This window comes from Thunnus maccoyii, chromosome 21 (genome assembly GCF_910596095.1).
Source record: "Thunnus maccoyii chromosome 21, fThuMac1.1, whole genome shotgun sequence".
NCBI lineage: Eukaryota > Metazoa > Chordata > Actinopteri > Scombriformes > Scombridae > Thunnus > Thunnus maccoyii.
Genome location: NC_056553.1, coordinates 21,429,134 through 21,452,759, shown reverse-complemented (window position 1 = coordinate 21,452,759; position 23,626 = coordinate 21,429,134). Strand labels below are relative to the sequence as shown.

Genomic DNA, 23,626 nt, shown 5'->3' with positions numbered 1-23,626 from the left:
CTTGAAATTATACAGAAATGCCCCCTAAGTGCTGTAACATCCGTATAAAGTTGGTATTGAGGGCTTCAAACACACAAGTTCAAACATATATCAACAATGATGATGTGAGTCTTTGACAAATGAAGATAACATGAACAGATGACTGATCTTGTTTACCTTGGCGCTGTGGTGTTATTTCCGAGGCAGCATAAAGAAGTAAGCTCGCTTTCCTCTCCAGATCCCAGGGATGATCCGCTGCGCTGCCCTGCTGGCACCGGGGGCCACTTTCTCCTCCCAACAAGTCACCGCAGATTTCCCCCGCTGCTCATTCCCTCCTCACAGAAGATGTGTGCAGTTTATACTGAAAGCCAAACGGGGGAGCAGCTCGATGGCTGGAAAACAAACAGCGTCCCAGCAGCCCGTGTGGAGCTCGTCTCCTCGGTCTGAATCTGTGGGGAAAGCGGAGAAGCAAGCCTGCAGAACTCTGCTCCTCCTGCCCGACCCACACTGACGTCAACACGCACAGTGTAACATGAGGAGTTTCCGGTTACGATTTCAAGATAAAACACAAACTTACACGCTAGTATTTTTAAACTCACTAGACTTGATTCTATTATAAGCATGTTTACGATGATGGACTTAAAGCGTTGTGCTTATATTGTAAATTAAACCTTGTCCACAATGATAAACCCACTGTCACAAATAAGCATCACTGACTGTAAATTTAAAAAGGCAAGGCTACAATTCCGTTAGACACACACACACACACGCACACACAAAGGTTTAGAAATCTCACTGCACTATCACAACAATGGCACAATTAATCTGTCATGCATGAACAGTAGAGTGAGTGAGACAACTCAGACTTAATGCATGCAAAATAAGTCATTCTTTCTCTCTCTCTCTCTCTCTCTCTCTCACACACACATACACACACACACACACACACACACACACACACACACACACACACACACACACACACACACACACACACACACACACTCTGTCCCAGGGTGTTGTCCCAGGGTACTTTTGGGGACATTACATAGACTTACATTAATTTCCTAGAGACTTAATCTAACCCTGACCATAGCCACTGACCCAAAAGTCAACGTTTAACCATTTGGGGACACAGCTTTTGTCCCCAGTTGGAAAAAAGAAAATGTATTAATTTATTATAATTATTGTATTTATAAGTTCAGCTACTTTTATTTTGAAGGCGCCTAAGTCTGTTTTCCGGTTTTATTTTGCTGACTTAGCTCCAGTCTGGCCCTCCTGCTTACGTCACTGTTAGAGAACAACCCCACTCACATAATTGCCTATTTATACAGATGCTGCCAACATGTCTATTCAATATTAGAAGGATGTGGACATCATCGTCATCAACATCATCAACATCAACATCATCATCATCATCGTCATCATCACTGTTTTACGCCCTTATAAATTATATGATTTATTACACCAAAAACAAAAACAAGGTTACTGAAGAGATAATTCCAGATATATATTTTTACACATTGTTATCATGAAATAGAATTAATGAATAGATTTTTATCCTGAAATCAAACCTAGCAGTGTAAAATCATAACATACATAAACAAGTAATGTGATAAGTAAATCACAAGTTTGATTACCAACTTAATTTGTGATTATTGAAGTCAGCAGTTATCATCACAATGAATCTGATGGTAAATTGTCATGGTAGACTTTGCTAATGAAGTGTCATTTCACATGACTGGTTCAGCTTAAGACCTTTTCAGTACTTTGAGGTGTCATGACTGTATAGTTTCCTCGTGACCTCTGGTAACTGAAGAATGAAAACATCATACATAAAACCTGTGTCCCCTAAATGAATGATTCCTCCTTTCACCCTTTACCTTCTGAGATGTATGATAGTGTTGTTCTCTGTGAATATAGTCTAGATAAATACAAGTTACCGATACAAAAGAGAAAAAGAAGCAAGAATAGGAAGGTACATTGAACAGTGGTATTTAAAACCTGTCAAATGCATAATAATCACAATAAATAAATATGAATAAATAATAGTAACAGTTTTGTTTAAAGATTTTTCCACAGCATTAGATGTCCCACAAAGTATTCAGAGATATTGCACAGTTCTGGATCAGTTTCAGTGAAAATAATCATCTTACCCGTCTATTTATTTGTTTTAAACTTAGTGGAAAGATATTTCTGTCTCAGTGCCGGGGACATAGTGGAAAATGTCAGAGAAAACAAACTATCAAGCCCGGAAGATCCTTGAATCCTGTTTAGTCTCCAGGGAGTGTTTACCATGGAATGCAGCTTTTTTTTTTTTAAAATCTCCCTGCGGCCCCTCGAGATGAGTGAAAAGTTGAATCTGCGTTAACTCCACAGTTACTATAATGTCTTTTCCATATAGTTCATATGTCTGGTATTAAATGTACAGACAGAAATCTACAGCTTCTGCTGACAAGTACACTTTCTCGTTCTATAAGAGTCCAGGGAGGGATTAATTGTAATATGTCATGACTCACAGGATGGGTCATATCCATTCAGAAGGCCCAGAGTTGAAACAATAATTTCACTGATATGAATCATACACAAGGAGGAGGAACTGCAACATTCTTGAGAATCATACCACAGAGTGTGCAAAAATTACCAAAAAAAGAGAGATTCAGTTAGACTCAGTAACAAGAAGTGGAAGTGATGAAGCAGAAGACGATTGCCAAATATTTGACATACGCTGTCAGAAGAGATATGGAGCATAGCAGAGGCTCAGACAGACTGTATGTGACCCAGATGGAGTGGACGTCATGGAAATTGACTTCATATGATTAACTGTCTCTCTTCCGGCTTCAACATCTGATTTCCTCTAACTGAAAAAGCTCAGGCTGCTCGAATGTAAAAAAACAAAAAAACAAAGGGGGAGAGCAATTTATCATGTCACTTTTAAGAATCAAGAAAAAAGGAAAACGAATCAAGAGCTGTACAATCTCGTCAAATATGCATGTTTTGATTCCAATATGTTCAGTAGTGACTGGAACATCCCATATACAGATATAAACCATGATAATCTATTTTTCTTCTTATCATAAGGATTTTAAGAGATGCAGTTTACCTTAAATGTTAGTGAATCCATCAATTCTGGAGCCTCCCTGTGGTCTGTTTTAGTCACTGCATGGAAACAGGGTCCAATGTCAAAAAAATGCAGTGATAGTTTGTTTACATTTTCTTTTTTTTCTCTCAGAGCATCCATTTTTTTCTTATTTTGAACAAACAACTGCCACTGTCATGACAAAGGGCAATACAGCTGTTTACTATGTGACTTAATTTTATTTTGGTAATTATTTCTGGTATGTGTTGTATAGTGAATGTGTTTGCTAAAGGACTTACTGCCATTTCTGTGGATAATATCTCTTAGATATAACTAGAATAATAGCTGTCTAGGACCAGAAGGAAAGATCATATTATACCATAAAATCCTTATTCTGGTTGCCAGTCAGAATTCATATTGATTTCAAATTATTTTACTTCTTCATGAAGAACTTTGTTGTCTTTTTCTGACATGTTTGCAATGTATGAACCAGGAGGGCCCCTCACAAGTCTTGTGTCACTGGAGCCATCTGCTTGAGGATCTGAGAGCAACTCAAAGTGTTCATATCTTTAAAGGTAAACCTACCTGTTTAGCCTGGCTTTAAGTAGAATGTTTAATGGTTATTATTTAATTTCTATTTAATCATTTATTTTACTGTATTACTATTGTTTTAAATATTTGTATCTAATTTATATTTTATTGTCTTTTATCTGTTTTCTCATTTCATAATTTCCAGTTGTCTCAAACTGATTCTTTATATTTGTACTGTTTTAGATTGCTGTATGAAAGGAGCTATACAAATAAAGTATGATTGATACATTGCATATTGTTTCATGAGAACTATTTAGCAAAGCTACGTGCCCTGTATGTGCAAAATATGACACTTTGTTGTCTGTGAAGAACCATTCTAAAAATAAAAATAAATAAATAAATAAATTCTCACTCTACTGAGCCATCTAGTGGCAAAATGGAAAACTACAGTTACAGTTTAGACTTCAGGATGTCTGCCGTTTGATGACTGTGTTTTCACAGGACAGACAAACACAATCTTTTTATCTGCCAAGCAAATTCATTTCATATAAATATCTGATCTTACACCACTGACAGGAGTGATTAAAAACTGTTCTATTTCATCTTTTTAAATGGTTTGACTGTAACGATAGTTAACTTTAAAGGATAGGTTCACAATTTTTCAAGTCTGTCTTAAAACAACAGTCAGGAGCCCAAATGAACAGTGAAACATGTTTTTCTTGCTGTAATCATTCCTCCTGTTCATACTGACCATTAGAAGATCCTTTCATAATGCACTTACAATGGAAGTGATGGGGCACAAAATCCACAGTCCTCTTACTGTGCAAAAATGTATTTGAAAGTTTATCTGAAGTTAATGTGAATCAAATCAAGTAGATATCGTTCAACGTTACAGTCTTTTTAGTGCCAAAGTCCCTCTTTTTGTTACTATACTTCCACCACAGCTCAACAGGGAAACACTGTCCGACTGCTGAAGCCTCATATAAGCTTCAGATACACTTTTAAATGCATTTTCCTCAAAATGACTGTGTGGACACTGTGGATTTTGGCCTCCATCACTTGCTATGTGACATTTGAAGGGGCTCTTTTAATAGCCAGTATGAACAGGAGGAATGATTATAACAAGGAAAACCTTTTTCACTGTTCATATGGACATCTGACTGTTATTTTAAGACAGACTTGAAAAATTGTGAACCCGTCCTATAAGTAGCGATTCCACAAGAAGTATTGTACACACATGAATGATCGATGATGCTTTGTTGCTTGACTGATTAATGAATGCTTGGTAGTGTTATGCAAAATCATTGGTTTGAGTCGTTTTAGGAGAGATAAAAAATGTTCCAGTGGGAATGCTGTGTTACAAATCTCTTTTAGTTAATTGTGTGTGAAGGATATGAAGCCAAATGATGTTATGAGTCTAATTTGCTTGTTTATGATAATGAGGACTAAGCATTGCTGCTATTTATCTAAGATGTGTTATTGTTCAAACACATTAATCAACATTTAAATGAATGCTTTTTTCCTCACATTTTAAATTGGAATATAATTTAAACTATAAATAGACTGATTTCCATTCATATTGTCCTATATTTAGATTTAATGTCAATATCCTGCCAAACTAACACACCAACACTTGGGGATGTGGTTTTACCTCCTTAGAGAAGAAAAAAAAAAACAGTGAAAATGAAGACTGTACCTAATTTCCCCTAATGATAGACCAACACGAAAACCAGCTGAGCGAATGAGTGCAGCTCACATCAGCTTCTCATTAGTGGTCAGCACCCGCCCTTCGCTCTATGCCATTATTTTCACCACTGTTTACTACTCCAATAGGTGGAGAGTCCTCACATCAGAGACTTCACTGGAGTTGTTTCCATCTGCTTGGAAATCTGGGCATAAATATTCACCATTTATTACTGAGTGGCTCAGCTTCAACTTCATCAGTTGCTTTTTCTCCACTGTTAAACTTACCAAAGCAACTTTATTGCACTGCGATCGATAAATAACCAAACCTTGAATAAATGATCAATCCTTCATATGAAGACGCCTTTTATTTGTATCTTTGGAAAGTGATGGCTGAGAGACAAAGACTACACAGAGCGTTCTTGTTTACATCACCATCTTGCTGTAATAGTGCTTCCACATTACGTTGATGGAAAGAACAGATGTTATTTAAAAGAGCTCCTTGTGAGGATGCGAAGTTAACCCTTTATAGCAAGGCGGTGATGCAGAGAAATGTTGGAGCTCACAGTTTGATGATGTGTGATGAGTGTTCTGGATCACAATACAAATATTCCCTTTTCTTTTTAAGGCCTTGCTGTTTATTCATTTTTTTTCCTACAACAGCAAATTACAGAAGCAGTATTGAAAATAAAAGTCTTATTTTCTTGTTTTTGTAAAAAAAAACAAAAACAAAATCTGCACAAAATTTGAATGACAGTACAAAACGGAGCGTTAATATGCCATGTAAATGAAGGGGGAGGGACATTACTGTTGGAAAATCTATTATGCCTTTTTCAATAATGAAAACATCTCAATATTTTTTACATTTCAGAATTATATCACATAATCTGAAACTATATATATAAAAATGATGAAAGAAATGAACATGTGTTTTTTGTGTTTTTGACTTTCTTCAGTTTTTTTTTTGCAAATGAACGCTATAAACACATAAACCTCTTAAATATATTTATCAGTGCAACATTGTTTCTTTTGAGTCCACGCTACAGTATCCTTTTTCTCTAGTTTAGCAGACGTTGCTGGAGCTACGGTCCTCTATAGCTGAAAGCGCAGATGGTACGGTGTAGAGGTTGAGGAGAGTGGGACGTCAAATCTGAAATGAACAAGCTGAGCATGTGTTCACCACGGCACGACATACAAAGCACACAGATGTAAAAGACGTCACCCATCTCAGGATCAAGTTTTTGATTGTTTGATTGTGGTACGAAAACCACTGAGTTCCGGGTCCCATTGGACCTTGTGTCCTGATACTGTCAATCTCATACAGAGTTCACTTCCCCTTGTTGTGTTTAGCGGTGGCATTGTCCCAACCATCCATCTGCAAAAACAAGAGTCAATAGAGATTTTGAAGAGTTCACATCAAGGTGACGTTTGCACTTCTTTTAAGCTTAAAAAGACATAGAAAAACAGACACTGCTCCTCTCTACAGGAGTCCTGTCATTTCCCCTGTTGATTTTCTCTCCCAGGGCTCTGACAGGGCAAAGCAAGTAGTCAGTTCTTTTTGTGAGTGATGACCATTTGGTGAACTGTGGTCTTATAGTAGTTGTGTGTTGGTGAGATCCCCCAGCAAGCAACGAGGGGGCAACCATCCTTTGGTAAAGCCACGGAGGGAGGCCAGGTGACCTGATTCAGGTGACGCCCCTCGATCCTCCGCTGTACCAGTGTTCTGTCCTAATGACATCAGCTCTGACATCACAATGTTATGGCTGCTAAACGTGAAACACGTAAAACTCTTTGCGGCCCGACAGGCCATTCTTATGCTACAATACAGCATGTGAACACTACAAACTGGGTTTATCATGAGACACATGTGTCTGGCTAAAGTAATGATAGCACCATTCTTCAGTTAGTGTGTTAACCCCTCATTTAATAGACTTCTATCAGGAGGGAATCAGTAACAAAGTGCATTCAAGCTGCATTGTCCAGATAGCATTTCTTCAGTGAACAATCCACAGTGATTTTTGGAGGTGATGAGTTAGTCTAAGCAAAGCAATGACGATTGTTGGATTTTTTTGGTACGTTGGCAGATGTTTTACATATTTTACTACCTGCTCTGCCATCAAAATGACTATGTTTGAAGCTATGTGAAAAAATTGTAGTGACCAGTTAAACTCACGGCAGAGATGCAGATGCAGAAATGAGAGATCGGCTGAGAAAAAGCCAAGAGTTCATCATGTTGGCTGTTTTTTTTTTTGTTACCTCTTAATTCATCCTTCGGTGGTTTTCATGAAGTGGGTGTTTCGATGACAGATGGCTTGAATGCACATTGAAATCGCTGTAACATCAGCATCACACAAAAGTTTGCTCGTCTGAGCAACATAATGTAAAATTAAAAAACCGTAACACTGCACCTTGCACAAAACAGTCAGAAGATTGTATTTACACACACACAACCCATGAAAAAAGGGATACTGCAGCTTTTTTCCTTTTTACTTTCTTTAAAAAGGGCAATAAAATATATTAAAACTTATTTACAGTGTGTGGATTTTGGACAGAAAACAACGAAAACAAAACAAAGCGCTGTGATAGATTGGATCCTGTTTTGCAGGTATTTATAAGATAATGTGCCCCTGTTTTCTGTCATCATAACTTAAGCCAAGTACAGTAAAAAACACCCAGATCAACAGAGGAGGCCAACCAAGATGTACTAAAGGCACTGTCAGAACCATACATTGCCATGAATGGGACCCTCACTTTAGAGTGATAGGGGTCAAAAGGGAAAGGGTACATGTATCAGGGAGATGGGTTATGGGCACACCCTGTATGCCACGCCATGAGGCAAATCTACAGTTTTGCCGGATATGGTTCATTTAGGATTTTGATACGTCTCTTTCAAAACTTGAAAATAAACAATAGCCTTCATGAACTGATGATAAAAAAAACATTTCTTTCCCAGAAAATGATAAATACTTTAAACATTATTAATAAATTGGTCTCAACACCAGCATCCGATTGTAAAAATTAATGAAAATCAAAATAGAAAATTAAAATATCATCTAAATCATCTGTACATATTTTTTCTGTATTTGTTTTGTACACAGTGTCCCCTACTGGTAGGTTCTTTTTACTGCAGCTCCTGAGAAAAGCGTGGATCAGTCCAAACCTCCCCTTGTTTCCTGAACCTGTCCCTCATCAAGCGAGTTGAGGGCGTTGGCAGTCCTTTGAGTCCGCCTACTCACGGATATATGAGAGGATATGCCTACAGCCAGTCTTGTGCACGCTCTGCGAGCTCTGCACATCATACAGTCACACGAATGCACTCAGTCCCACCTCACGCCTCTGAGTATGAGCTCTGTACATTTAGTTTGTCTTTCTTTAGCTTGACACCGTCCACCAGTTCAAAGTTATAGTTCTCCAGCGCTGATAGGTTCCTGTCCGACATGCCTCCGTGTGAGCAGGCACAGTACAGGACCACGCCGCAGATGGCGCCCAGGAAAACCCCCAGGGCGGACATGGCGATGATAGTAATAAGGATTGGGTCGAGCGTCTTAAGCATGTTGCCTGCTCCGCTGATCTGGTTGGTCTCCACAAAGTCTGGGTATTCAGTGATCTCCTCAACTGGGGGGTAGAGACAAAAGCAGAAGAGGAGAGTGAGATGTGAGATATGAACCATAAAGGACCGGAGAAGCGAAAATGGTTCCTTAAAAGGGATACTGCTAAATAAACCCTCCATGTGAAATGACTTACTGATTTCATTGAAGTGATCCTCTGGTAACATTGGCTCAGTGGGTACGTCTGGATCTGTTCAAACAGAAATTCTAATTAAATCCAATGGTGGAAGAAAATAAACTGCAGTCCAAACTGTGCAGTCATAGAGGAGTGAATGGAGGCATTGTAACTATGAACACTAAAAACCTCACCTTTACAGTCCGTCATGCTGAGGCCATTGAGAACCTTAATGTCATCCACAGCAATGTCTCCCCAGCTCTTTCTCTCCACCAGCCCTTCAATCACCACCTTAAAAAAAGCACAGAGTAACTTTTCATCTACCCTTTTCTTAAATGCCGCAGTGGAAAAATAAACAGCAAAGGTATACTGTAGTGGTAAAAGCTCAAACAAGTTACAGAATGAAAGGCAAGTCCAAAACAATTCTAATTTACCTGATAGGGTTTGTTCGTGCGTGGCACAGGGACACGACCTTCCCTCCAGCGGTTCCCTTGGTGACCACTGACTGTCCACAGCAAGATGTCAGCCAGTCCATCAACTGTCTGTTTGCGCTGTTTGATATGCAGCGTGCCAATATGCGCCCCAAACATGTGGTACCAAAAGGACACACATAAATCCGAGTCAGGGGAGTTGACCATGGGGCTGACCAGTCGAGCCACCTCCGTCTCCTGGGGACCCGTCGCCAAAGTGTAGATGAAGTTCCCTGATCCACCTGGTAGATAAAAGAACTTCAATCACTGACAGACAACAACTCAGCACAGCGTTTACTGCAGCAGGAGGTCGCACATTACTTGTATGGCCCAATTGAGCAGTATCCTACAGGTCTCTCACCTGTGTGGTCCATGTTGGGTCCAGTGTTGAGGGTGGGGGTACCGCTGGACTGGATCTGCCACCTTGAGCCAGTGTCCTCTGATGTCCAGCTGCAGAAGGACGGGTCAGTGGCCCAGCCGAAGTCACAGGCAAACCACAGAAATGCTGCAAATGTGATGAAGAAAGATGTCAATCAGGTGTCAGAGGAAATCACATTTCATCATCCTCCTTATTACAAAAGGAGAAATTGCAAATAGCTCTGGGCTTTTCCCCGGACAATGACCTGAGGGCCTGTCATGATATGACTGCAGGCTACACTTTGGGGCTTCATCTACTCATCCTGATTAGCTACAAGCACTAGAGGGCAGCAAAGAACTGTGGGATGTAAGCTTAGAGTTCCACAGCTGGGGGATAAAAACAGCTCACTCAAGAGGCAGAAACGTACTGGGATAGAAGAAAGTGAACTGCCAGTATAGACCTCATCTTGGCTACAGTTAATGATCTCTTTTAATGAATGTAACATATAAAGAAAGGTGTAGAAGGGAACTAAGAATGGGCACAGCACAAAGACGGGGACAGAGGAAGAGGAAGATTTGGTCATGGTGTCCAGTTGAGAAAGCAACATTCATAGCAACCCATAGAGAGCTCAGGATTTTTAATGAGAGCTGGGACTGGAGGTTTGAAGACAGCTATGGTTACAGTGCCGGGGCCCCATTCCAACAATGCAGTCCCCCACGGACACACGCCGCGGTGAAGAAGGCTCTGTAGGGGCCAGAAAATGTGTGGGAGAGCAGGTTTTAGTGCTCTTCAAATTGGATAAAGAAAGACTTCCAAGGAACACCAGGGAGTGAGACGTTTGGGATGTTAGCCATGGCCTTAAACTCCAGCATGAGATGCCTTTAGAGATACAATGAGGCGGATCTCCAAATGACAAAATATACAGTCCGAGCCAATATTCCCTTTAATAATGGGAAGGTTTTAACTAGCTTCTGCAGGCAACAACTCTATTTACCAATTAAACGCGAAGGATGGAATTTCCTTGTGGAGCCGCATTTCAGACGCCAAGCCACTTTTTTTGTTGAGAAATCCCATTCCCAATTAAAATGGCTTTGGCTTTTTTTTTTCTTTTTTGTTCCATTCATGGGAGGCTTTGACTTCAGCTACCAACAAGCTCTGGATCTAAGATGAGCAGCCACATGAGTCACTTGGCCATTTGATAAAAGAAAAAGAGACTTTTACTTGTAGAATGCCAACAGAAACTACATCCTCTGAGATTAGGGTGCACAGCACATATACACCCACACACATACTCGGAGCTGATTAGCATGCATGCTTTGAGAGTCTTGAAATGAAAAGTCAGACAGATAAGTGTTTACCCACAGACACTTAGTTATGTTTATACACACACAAATGTGCATACACACCCCTGTACCTTGACTCTCATCTATTATCATAGCTAGTGCCCCGGCAGACAGACCGCAGAGCCAGCTGATAGAGTGAAGGGGGCTGGGTGGAGCCTACAGTATGGCCCATTAGCCAAGGTCAGACTGGGGCACAGCCTCTCAGCTGGCTGCTGCCTCATCAACCTGCTATAGGAGACAGCGCTATGTGTGTGTGTGTCCGTGCATGTGGCCCCAATGCACACCCAATTTCCTGTGGTCATTTGCATCCTGCCTTCCTGTTTTGTGTTGTTTTTGTTGTGTGTGTGCGTTAAGTGCATGTCTGTGTCGGCTCAGTGATTAGTGATTATGCTGAGAAGGCAGCAGCAGAGCACCAGTGCTAATCATCAGCTAGCCCTGCATCACACAACCTCTCTCACCCTGTCAGCAGGAGCCTCTCAGGGCCATATCATCAGCTTTAATAACAGACACACATCAGAGGAGAGAGGCTGCCTCAAGCTGGCAATCATTAGCTTCTTGATAAATCTATGGAAATATATTCAAAACAAACCTTGAGCAGTTAAATATTTACTCTGCATTTCAACAGTCCGGCATGTAGCAATCATAAAAGACATCATGTTCTGATCTTAGTAAGACGTGTGATCTTTGATGGGAAAGTCAAATATTTCAATTTCCTGCTCACCTGGGATGGTATCCACTTCAGCGGTAGTGGTGTCTGGCATCGTGGTACTACCTGCCACAACACAAGGCATCAGCACAGTTAGCCTAGCCTGGCAAAGATTTAAACTTCCTTTCAAAATGCTGCACACATGCACTGAATGTATCCATGCTAGCTAAATCTAGCTCGCCAACACATGCCTCGTCTTTTTCTCACCCTCCTCTGTTGATATATCTACCATGTGGCACTTATGTAACAGTATAGAACATGTGACTGAGACGGTGCCATGCTCATCATTGGAGACTGCTGGTTAATGGGGAGTGCAGGTAGCAGTGCAGGCACAGAGAGTTAATGGGTTAGTGGGCAATGAGGTCAAGAGGAGTTAGTGGAAAAAGGGCTGGATGAGGACAAGCAAGGTGAGAGACGGCAGGATAGGGGAGGAGGCAGAGCTGGCTGTAGGCAGATTTAAAAGCGCGTGTGTATGGATGTGCAAGTGCAATAATTCTCTCCTGTGAGTTTGCAGAGGTGGAAGTAAGACTGAGGAGGGAGCAACAGGTGCAGCTAATTGACGTGTGAGCGCATGCGTTCGTGTTTGGGAGTGTGCACGGTGGATGGGAGATTAGCTGCGGTGTCAAATCGAACTGTGGCAGAGAGTGCTGAAAGCTGGGAAAGTGGCTGTGGCACTGAATTGAGGGGAGCCATAGCAGAAGAAGGGGGATGAGGGGGAGAGGAGGGGCAGAAAGGGGTTTGGTTGCAGTCTCATGAGGGCGATGTTAGCACCTGTCACATCGTAGTCATCACCTGTGCCGCTGTGGCAGCTCGCCTGGTCGTCATCACAATCATCAGATGGAGTAGTTCTTGGGACTATTGTGGTAGGAGGGAATGTGGGAGCTGCAGCGAAGAAGAAGACAGACAACAGATAACATATAGGTTAGATTTCAGTTTAAACAATAAGAATTCACTGGTGCAGGTGCTGGGCGTTACTACATTATTTAGTTCACATGTCAGAGTTTCTGTTAAATGTCTTTTCTTTATTGTTCAGAAAATGTAAGAAAACATGGACCATCTGCACTTCAAATGACAAACTCAGCTTAAAAGGGAAAGTGGTCAAGGTTTTAAAATGACTACTTTCCTTAAGCTATTAGCACCCCTCTTTTTATCAAGCTGTGGAGGTGTTGGTGTATAAATAGAGTTGAATCTAAAGCATGGTGCTTTTAGGGCTTGGGCGGCTGAAGCTCAAAGTTGCCGAAACAGGGCTTGGGATTGGCTATAGGCAGGGCCTCTGGCTGCCATAACAGCCTATCATTACGGCCCGGCTACACTTGGATGTGGGCAAGGCCCAAGATCCACTCCACGCTCCGCTGCCGCACAGCTAGCCATCCCGCAGTGTGTGCACGTTTGTGTGTTTACACTGAGTGAGTGAACGGGCTTCCCCAGTGCAGAGGGAGGAAAAAGGAAGAGGAGAGTGAGGCATAGATAGATAGAGGCAAACGGCCTGAAAAATGTATGTGTACAGTATCTGTGTGAGTGTGTGAGATTGTGAGTGTGTGTGCATGTGTGTGAGGCAATGCTCGCGCTCTCTCCCTGAAGATGAAATATGAGGCAGATCAGCCCCTGTCAGATTCAGGGTGGGGAAGGTCAGGGATGGGGTCAGCACTGCGTCAGGGGAGCCTCTCACAGAAATGAGGATTTAGCCCTCCTTCTATGGCTTGCTACACACACACACACACACACACACACCTACTGGTACACACTAGTACAAGCACCTGTGTGTGTGTGTGACTGTGTATACATGCCTGTAACCACATGTTTGGCAGGGTGATTGCGGTTTCTCTCTGTGTGTATGTGTCTGTGTGAATATGTGTGTGTTTGGCATTAACACTGAAAACAAGCATTATCATCTGACTAAAGCTCCCGGTGGGAGTCCATGAGGCTTACAACGGAATGGGCCTCCCTGAAATCCAATATGTAAATCCACTTAGGGCTAGCCCGCTACACACTCTTACATCGCTGAGCTTTTTCTGCGCTACATCAGCTTTGAGAGAGACAGATAAAGAGCTAGAAAAAAGTGTAATTTTAAAGATAGCAAAGTGTGTGCAGCCCTTTGAAAGACGAGAGACATGCAGGGGTTGAGAGGAGTGCGATGGGGGCCATGCTGCAATAATCCTACTGGGCCAGGTGGGTTTTCATTTGATCCTCTCTAGAAGTGGCTAGCTATGGGGGCAGCTTTGATGTAACAGGGAGACAAGACAACTGTCCCTTGTAGGGATAAAGAGCAAGAGCTGGACAGCTGTGGGCTCAACACAGGGAGCCTCACGCACATCTTTAAATAACCAGGACTGTGGCAAAGGCATGAGGCTCAAGCCACTTACAGCCACGTCATTAGCTAGGATGATAGATGGCTCACCTGTACTAGTGTGCGTCAAGACATGTTAGATGTGAATTCATATATGAGCAGAAGAAGAGGGAAAATGTCATCACCAAGGTTTAAAACCTTCCCACAGATGGAAATGTCATCAGCATGGGGAAAAAAAAGGTTTCACTCTGGATAGTAACTTTGGTAGAAATGTCATTAGTGCTGATAGAGAAATCATCACTATAGGTAGAGGATTGCCATTGCTACTTGCCTTCTTTGCAATTTTTGTACCGAAACCAAGAAGTGATCATTTAGATGGAATGGAATGGATGCAATGTATTTCAATAGAAGTAATAGCTGGGGTTCCAGTTTACCTTCAATCTCGCAACCCAGGAGCTCAAGTCGCAGGCCCATCCCGGCAGGGGTGGCCCTCTCAGGGTAAATTCTGATGAAACGGGTCAGCAGGGGCTCCACCGTCCTCAGCTCCGGAGTGTCGTAGTTGCTGTTCCCTTCAAATATCTGGTAGGGAAAAGGAGAGAATGTGGAAGGAAGAGGGACATAGACAGAGAAGACGGAGTGAGTGAGTGAAAAAAGACATAAAGCACAATATTGCTGATAATATCACTGCTGGCTGTTTGACTGATTCAGCTCTGCGAACGCAGACAACCCGAGGCAGACTTATTCCTGCCTTCTGAAAACCAGAGGAGGGGTGGCGGGTAGATTCTGGGAAGACGGAAAGATGATGGGAAACAACAGAAGATGACCAGAACTCTCTCATCTTGCTGACATCTAAAGAACAGCTTAGATGGGTGACGAAGGGGGCCAGTGGCAAAGACAGCATGACACACACCTCTGTCAAAGGCAACTTTCAGCTCCTTCAACTCAGATCCTCCACCGGTGAAAGAATAAAGGAGGGAAAAAGGAGGATGCGGGGTGTGAGAGAAGCAAGCAAAGGAGGAGATAGAGGATTGATGGAAGTGGATTAATGGGTGTGATCACGTGAAGAAGCATGGTGCGCCTTAGATGTTGGGAACCTCTTAGGCGAGGGGAGAGAGGCAGCTAACTAGGACAGGGGGGATATGGATCCTCCTCACTCCCTTCATAAATCAACCATCAGCCCATCTGGATCAGATTTATGCCCTGTCAGGGACGCTTGTAATTGGGGACGGGCTGCTGCAGCTCCTCCTGGAGGTGTGTGTGGTTGTGTATGTGCTCATATATATTCTTTGTGTGTAAGCGTGTGCATGCATTGAGCAAAGTGTTGGCGTGTGTCTTCTGTGTGCGTGCAGTGACACTGGCAGATAAATCTTAGGTCACTTCTCTATGTTGCATGTTCTTTCCTCTTTCCTCCTCCTCTTTCCTTCTTTCTTTTCCCCCCATCCTCACTCCCTTCACCCCTCCTTCCTCTCAGGAGAGGTTTCACTATTCCATTGAAAGGGTCGAACTGTGCGTGTTGTGCAGAATGCAGAGCAGGGAGAGGGAACTGGGAAAAGACTCTAAAAGACTTGAGATGCTTATCCTAATGTGATTCAAAGCACTGCTGAAATTGACTCGCAAGGATTGCTGAGTGACTCACAACTGCCAGGCTCTGGTGAAAATTGACTAAACGCGTCATAATCTTGAACTGATGCTCTGATGTATCCGAGAAACATTTTTAGAAGCATGTATTCCAATAATTTTCCACAATGCTGAAGGTAAAACCTATCTTTTGGTTTGTGTTAGAAATCAAACCATCAATTCAAACAGAAGAAGGAACTTTGCCAACGCATAAAGAATTGTCAAGGGTTCTTTGGTTAGTTGGGTTATGCTTCTGATTTGTTAGCAGAATCCAGATATCCCCATGGTTTTAGACATCTTAAAGCATTGCTCAAGGGTATTGTCGTATATAGCCAACAAAAGACTTGCAAAGAAAACCTCTCACCTTTGGCTTGTTCCCGCTGGTGTCCAAAACCATCCGCCAGTCGGAGCCGTTGTTGCTGTAGCCGAGGCGGAACTTCTTCATAAAGACCTTGTTCTCACGGTGCTTCCCTCCCTGGATGATCAATCCCTTCACCAGCTTCTCCTCACCCAAATCCACCTGCAGCCATTCATTGACAAAGGGCTGGGGCTGAGGCAGCAGGGTCCACCCTGTCCGGCTGGTCAGCAGGCGGGCATTCTCCGGTACCCAGCTCCGGTCGGTGTGGGAGGACGCAGTGATCTGGTTGTCAGTGATCAAGCCTGATACCATGCCCAGCATGCCCGAGCATGGGTACTCTGAAAAACAAAAAGGGAAAGGAAAAGGTGCTTAGCTTTTTGATATAAACTAATGGAAACCTGCAGAGATACATAGGAAACCAAAGGATTGATCTATATCTAAAAGCTTGATGTTCAACATCATTTACCGTGCCACAAGTCTAGCTTGGTGAGTTTGAGGTTCATATAGGGGCAATGGGGATAGTGAAAGTCAAAGTGAAGAGGACAATTCCTCAAACTCTTTGTGATGTTACTGTGATCTCTCCCTCTATTCTCTTTCTCTTTCTGTCCACAGATCTCATGCATACTAATTCCTCTGCCTGAAGCGCTTGTCTCCAGGCAGCCAATTAAAACCCTCCTCTCGGTTGGTGCTTCCACCTCCTGCATTCTGGAAGCGCTTTTTCTTTTCATCTCCCTTATCCCTCCTCCTCCCTCCATAGGCTCACATATACTCACACACAAAAAACACATTCTCTTTGTGTTTTATCTAGTGCTGCACTCATCTACCTTCTGCTCCACAGCTGTCAACATCTGTGGGACTGTGTCTTTTAACACCTCGTCGTTTCCTGTCCACATTTTTTAAACTTTCTTCTTCTCCTTTTTATTCTTCTTCTCTGATCTTATCCTATCCTAACTCTGCGATTTTACCATCTTTGGATCTATCTCCCATCCATCTGTTTTTATTTTCCTCACCCTTTTGTCTTTATAACATCCCTCAATATCAAAAGCAATATAACAACTTGTTGCTACAGCTTGGAAGCATTTGCATTTGTTTAAACCTGAAATTTTTAACACGTTGTCGCCTTCATACTACGACAAAGATGGGGAATATCCAATAATATCCAGTCTTGTCCATGCTAAGTTGTTGTTGGTATCCTATCTAGTGAAATGCTATTGACTGTACATGAATTGGAAGGATTATTATAATCTCAGGATTATTTAACGCCAGGACATACTTTTTAAAAATGACCACAATGACAGAAAAGATGAGTCTAATTTATTAACACATACATTAAATGTCCATATTTATGTAACTTATCGTAGTAGTAGCAGTTTGTAAAGGTTCTACTTACAGTAGTTCCATGTTTCAGAGAACATTTTAACTTTAGTTCAAGATGTATATCATCAATAAATATAAAATTCCCTCAAGGAGTTTAATATACAGTCATTTGTGGAATGTTTGCCATAATGTTTTTCCAATCTTCACACAACCCTTCACAATTGTGAGACCAAGCAGAATACACTGAAGCTCATAAAGCTGATACTTAGCACCTTGTATTAGGGGTAAATAATCTCCCTATCTGTCCCTTCCCAGTCTTCCTCCAGCACTTTAATACCAAGACACTGAGTCAGGGACCTGCGGTAAGCAATAACATATTTACTATCTGGCTCCCACGGAGGGATAAATCCAGGCATTATTACATCTTCTGTGTCTGTATGAGACAAAGTGTGCACTGTACCGCTGCAGGACTAAATGGCATAGCTGCTTCTGGGAAAAGTGAGCGAAGACTTTGAGAACAAGGCTTCATTCAGACGTGTCTTTCTCTCTCCGGTTATCTAAAGCGCCTCCTATGCAAACCCGTGAGACGAATCCTGGTCCTGAACTCCGGGACTAGGAAAGTCCAAAACCGGAGCTCAAGGAACAAACGCTGGCGGTGCGGAAGCCTCTCGATTTGTTTTTAGAGTTTTTCTCTTTCTTTCTTTCGTCTTTGGCCAAGATTTGTTTGAGAGTGATCACAGGAGCCAACCTCTGCCAGAGCAAAGCTAAAGCACTGTACACTGACCGCCTTTGAAGTGGGAGGATATGAGAGAAAGGTATGAGAGTGTGATTGAGAGTCTGTGTGTGTGTGTGTGTGTATGTGTGTGTGTGTGTGTGTGACTGATCTGAGTTTAGACACTTGGTGAACTCCCCAGGTCATCTGGAGCTGTTAATCGACTTCAGCTGCAATCACAGAAGCTTCCAAGATGGCAAGCACGCAATGACACACCCAGAGGAACAAACACGGGTGTACGCGTTTTTGGACTCCGAGTGTGTAGTTGGTGATACATGGGTGTGTGGCCCACATTTAGGGTTTGGGTGGAGCATCAGTGGTTCATCACAGATATTTATACACCATGGCCTATTTACAAACAACAGGGCAGTGGATCTTCTTATTAATGAGTAGCTATGTGTATCAGAAGGGGCACGCGACCATAATGATTTAGGAGTAACATCTTGCAGCATTCTTGGGTCCAACTCCTCCTCTCCTCTGATGCCTGAATGACATCTAAAGTGGACAGCAGGCACCTTTGAATAGTTTTATATAGCATGTTTTGGCTGCTATCACGGCAGCACTTTTCGGAAAAATGAGTATGCACTCAGGGGCTCTCCATAATCCTTCCTATAGAAATTCTGAAATTTCTGCTATCAGGGATTCATAACTCAAGATAGAACGGACTGAGTCACCGAGTTTATGCAGCCCTCAAGAGCCTCACAGTTTCTCTCTTTCTGGCTGTGCTGCTAGCATCCAGTGGAACTGGCAGTGTCTTCAGAGCACCCAGGGGTGCTGACGTCATCACGGAGGCCCTGTGGTGACTTCGATCTTGTGATGTGTTTACGCTCTGTGCAGCGGTCTGGTCGCGTGCCAGGAACACACGCCCCAGCTGTAACCCTGCTGTACCCACAGTGCCCTCTGCTATTACATGGACAGCCACACGTACTGTATGTGATGCATAAATGCATAACAGCATACACACAGCACACTAACACACTTCTTCAATGAGGACATTTGGCCGACTACTACTAATCCGAACCCTAACTTTAATCCAAGCCTTAATCCTGAACTAACAACAGTGACAAAACAAATCCACTCTGTTTTATTCTGTCCTTGTAAGATATACTACTTATCCAAGTGAAGTACACACAAAAGCAAGCACTAATTAACATTCAATACATATGCTCATAAACCCATAGAGATGCAGGCAGATGTGCGAAAACCATATGAAAGCAAGCCACACATATACACACACACACGCGCGCGCACACACACCAGTCTCATTAAAATAACATCGACGAAAAGGCAAAGATGAGAAGAGCTTTGCCAGAATCAAAGCTCTGTAAGCAAACGACAGGCTGTGGCTAAAGAGGAGGCTGAGACCAGACCAGCAGGAGGGATGGGACCATATAGCGCCCATCCAGCTCCAGCTCCTTCTGCCTGCCAGCTGTTGGCTCCATTTATATTGAATGAGGTACATCTAAACATGGGGTAACATAAATAGGTAATCCTCCTTCATGCGCCACTCCTCTATTATGCAGCAGCTTTCTTTAGCCGTAGAGGAGGACTCTCACAGAAAGATAGCTTCTTCTCACACCTGGCAGAGGTGAGGTGTTTGTGCAACAGAGGCCAGGATGGGAAGACATAAACCAACACTGGAACATGCAGAAATCCTAAATTATGACATCATCTCATGAATATTTTTGAAACTGTTCAGTATTTCATTAGAATATAACTGGTGTAATGTGTTGTGTGTTTTCAGTTGCGGGTTTAAGCAAAGACAGAGCTGACGTGTCTGTATGTATGCATGCGGCTCAACGTGGATCTCAGTAATACCAACCTGATATCTTACATCCATACACCTCGAAGCGCAATGCGATGCCTGTTTCCCAGGTAACAGGACGGATTCGGATGAAGCGTGTCAGTGTGGGTTTGGGCAGCATTGTCTTGGCAACGTCTGTTGGGTTGGTGTTGCCTTGGAAAACCTGTGAGCGAGGCAGGAGAAAAGTAAATTATTGACAGAAAGTTGAGATGCAGGGTGGATATTTTTCTGAAACCTTGGCTGCATTACATTCAGAAAGGAGAGCCAAAGCAGGGGAAGGATTTGCATTTGTTTTAAAGGAGCTGAAAGTTTTGTCATATCTGAAAATAAACAATAAAGCCGCCGGAGCTGAGAGATTGATTTTATTGTGAGTGAAAGTAATGACACATAAAACCTTGAAATCAAAAAGACACATTTAAAAGGACCAACTTTACAGCGTGGTGCTATGCTGTGTAACTTTTATACATAAAACAAAGTCGCGTTAGACTTTGCTTTAGACTGACTCTTAAAGTTGCTCCTGCACTTCCTCTTGCACCACATGTAGCAGTCCAAACAGGCCATGGCCTGTGAAACTTGAGGCAGTATCTGTAACAAGGACAGGACCAGATTGGCTCAAGATGCCCTTTTTCTGTCCTCTGGTTCCAGATCTGGTGGATGTTTTACTGCAGTGTCTTGTTTAAAGGTCAGAGATGTCACTGTTCTCCCCTGGGGTCGGTTGACAGTTTACTAGCACCATACGTGGAGGCCGGCCACCCAGCAAAACAACTCCCAACAGTCCATCACGGTTCATTCTGGGTAATTGAATCACACCGGTGACCATAAGGCCTCCTGACCTGTCTGACTGAGTGGCTATGGGGCCGAGAGGAATCCAGCTGAGAGGAGCAGGATTGAAGCTAGATAGATAGAAAGATAGCAGTTCGGCTTATCTAGGCTGAACTACAACACCACCAGGGCTGAGCCATTAGTCCATACTGCCTGCCTACCCCACTGTAATCCAGTCCCTGAGCAATACCTGTCAACCACGCCACTAAGGGACTCAGCAACAAATTCATCCACTCTCTTAAATGTCACGCCGAGTCTCCCCTCTGCAAGCTAACTGTAAAGTGGCTTTTTCCAGAGCTGCGTTAAGACGCTAAATTGCAGGCTCAGCATGTAGCAAATGGTGCCCCTCCGCACAAAAGCACTTTAGAGTCCGGAAAAACACAGGCCGAGCTTGCCACGGCACCTTTAAGCCTCCACTTTACAGAAGGGACTATGTACTTTGGAGAGACTATAAAGAATCAGGCCCGGGGGCATGTGTACACAGCAGCACAAACACGCTTGTTTGGATGCTGTGTTGCTGTTGAGAAATTTTTTTGTTCCACTTTTGGCCTCACACTCAAAAATGCCTTGTGGTATTTACATGTCACACAATGTGAGGACTGTCAGACACACAAATGGCTCTCTGAGCCTCTGGACACCCACAGTGGAAGGTGTGTTTGCCTCCAGATGGACAAAACCTGGTCTGTTGACAGGCTGATCAGCAATCGATAGTTACAGCCTGTCACGCTCCGGTCAAGCATGCCATCCCTCGCTTCTTCTTTTCCCTCACGCCTGGACCCACCTCTACCAGCTGCTCAAACATGACAGCCTCTCCTGTTTCCTTCTATCCCTATCCCCTTTAACTCTTGTTTGTCGAGTCTTTTGTCATCCCTGCTTCTTTTTTACGACAAGCTGACGGGTGCCTGACATAAAACAGAGGCTACATTCCTTACAAAATCCTCCCTTTAGCTACTGCAGTGCTGTATTAGCACTACAGTCTGTGCTGTAAATACCATTCACTTACACAAATGGTGAGTGTAATTGCATGTTGGGAGACAAGTACATATAGCTGGGTATTCCCCCTGTTGTTGAAATCAAAGACGACTTGGAGCAGACCACAATTCAAGTCAGCTGGCTTCTTTGAGATGGGTTATTCCAAGTGCATTACATGTGTAGGGGTTGGTTTCTATGACACAGGGCAAGCAGACACAAAAATAGACTATTTTCACTATCTAGTCTGGTCTTATAGTCTTATGTAGAGCTGTAGGGTGCAAGTATCTAGAAAAGTATCAGATAATGAAACTTTTTTCACTGCTAAGTCAGTTAGCCTCATAAGTTAGAGTGTAGAGATGATGTCATTAGACCACCACTGGCTGAAGTGAAGCTTAGAGTATTAGCTACCTTTTGTTTGGAGCCCTCCTTCAGAGTGATCCAGTCCTCTCCGTTAGAGCTGACGTCCACTTTGTAAGATTTGACAAAGTAAACCCTCCGGGTCTCCTGGGAAATGGCGCCCTGGGTACCAATGGCTGAAACGAACCGCAAGAACCCAAGGTCCACCTGTGGAGGGCAAAGAGAGAAGAGACAACTGAACAAAAGCTGCTTAAAATCATTTTGCATCTCATCTATCATGAGAAAATTCCACAGGAGCTGTAAGCATGACAGTATTTTCTCTTTCAGCGTTTGGTAGCGCTGATTAACTGGAGCAGATACAGCTGAAATACAATACACTGCCTGTTCACATGCATGACTAATTTTTGAGGAAAGGTTTTTAATGCACATGTCTGTATTAATAATGCACTGACACGCTGGAGAGTTAAAAATATAACTCCGCTATTAGAATCACCTCTAGCCATGGTCTCATCAGCCGCTACCTGGAATTTAATAAACAGCAATGAAATGATATTCACACTAATGAAAGAGACATAGGATGACAACTTAATTTCCTGAGATGGGAGACAAGAGCTTATTGGATAAAAGTGAATGTTGAATAGATCGAGGGGTCCGCAATCACATTATCAAAATCAGCCAAGAGGAAAGAGAGATAGAGATTGAATATCAAATATTGTGCCTTTAAAATATGCAGGGCTTTATAAAGTAATCATGAACTGCGGTACATTACTGGAGGGCTATTATATTTTCACAAGGAGACAGCCAGCAGCAGTAGGGTCACTGAGCGTCTGAGTGCATGTCTGTTCTGTACTCGCATGTATATATTTTCATATGATCTGTACGTGTGTGCTGTGTTCAGAGCTGATGCTGAGCAGAGAAAGCCACTGGTTTAAACCAGACCTGGTAAAGGAGCACACTGTCTGTCTGCCAACCATCATGTCTGCTTACAACCATGACCATCGCTGACAGGAAAGGGAGAACACACAAAAGCACACACACCTTTCTGGATGTCACACTGGCCTCTGTTTCTGTGGTAAGAATAGCCTTCAGACTGGCCTATGATCCTGTTAATGCTTCTGTCCATTGCCTGTCTAACTGAACTGGGAGCCTGCAGGAGAACTGCTATTGCTGCTTCTAGGACTGGCACACATATACACACACACACACACACACACACAATTTTTCAGTCACCAGTAGTAACGGATCAGCTGCTCCTGACCTCTGTGGAGGCTACTTAACCCCACCGCACCATCCCTTCATCCATAACAGAGGAAAAAAAAGTAGTTGCGGTGTGAAACTGGAGGGCTTTCAAAGAATGCTAACTCCTCAGCATATGAAGCAGCACGCTTAATTTGAACAAGCGTTAACACCGTCTCTGACAGGCTGAGCTGACGTTAATGAGGAGTAAT

General features: G+C 42.9%; 2 protein-coding genes across 9 annotated transcripts in view; both read right to left on the bottom strand.

The window, feature by feature from the left end:
* itgb1a (integrin, beta 1a) overlaps window positions 1-245 on the bottom strand; it is a 28,830-nt gene extending 28,585 nt beyond the window's left edge. The window contains exon 1 of the mRNA XM_042399939.1: window positions 157-245. The gene's annotated coding sequence lies outside the window, so the exon portion shown is untranslated. The remainder of the gene's footprint in view (window positions 1-156) is intronic.
* Window positions 246-7,741: 7,496 nt separating this feature from the next.
* The window catches only part of nrp1a (neuropilin 1a), a 187,658-nt gene continuing 171,773 nt past the window's right edge, over window positions 7,742-23,626 (bottom strand). For 6 of the 8 annotated variants that reach the window (XM_042398657.1, XM_042398659.1, XM_042398660.1 and 3 more), the window contains 11 exons: window positions 22,230-22,385; window positions 20,046-20,190; window positions 16,141-16,472; window positions 14,594-14,738; window positions 12,644-12,754; window positions 11,888-11,938; window positions 9,827-9,970; window positions 9,430-9,707; window positions 9,190-9,286; window positions 9,017-9,070; window positions 7,742-8,887 (listed from right to left, as the gene is read on the bottom strand). In XM_042398657.1, the coding sequence (XP_042254591.1) occupies window positions 8,601-8,887; window positions 9,017-9,070; window positions 9,190-9,286; window positions 9,430-9,707; window positions 9,827-9,970; window positions 11,888-11,938; window positions 12,644-12,754; window positions 14,594-14,738; window positions 16,141-16,472; window positions 20,046-20,190; window positions 22,230-22,385 (1,800 nt within the window). In that variant the 3' untranslated portion in view covers window positions 7,742-8,600. The remainder of the gene's footprint in view (window positions 8,888-9,016; window positions 9,071-9,189; window positions 9,287-9,429; window positions 9,708-9,826; window positions 9,971-11,887; window positions 11,939-12,643; window positions 12,755-14,593; window positions 14,739-16,140; window positions 16,473-20,045; window positions 20,191-22,229; window positions 22,386-23,626) is intronic. The other 2 variants (XM_042398662.1, XM_042398664.1) reach the window with 1 other exon arrangement.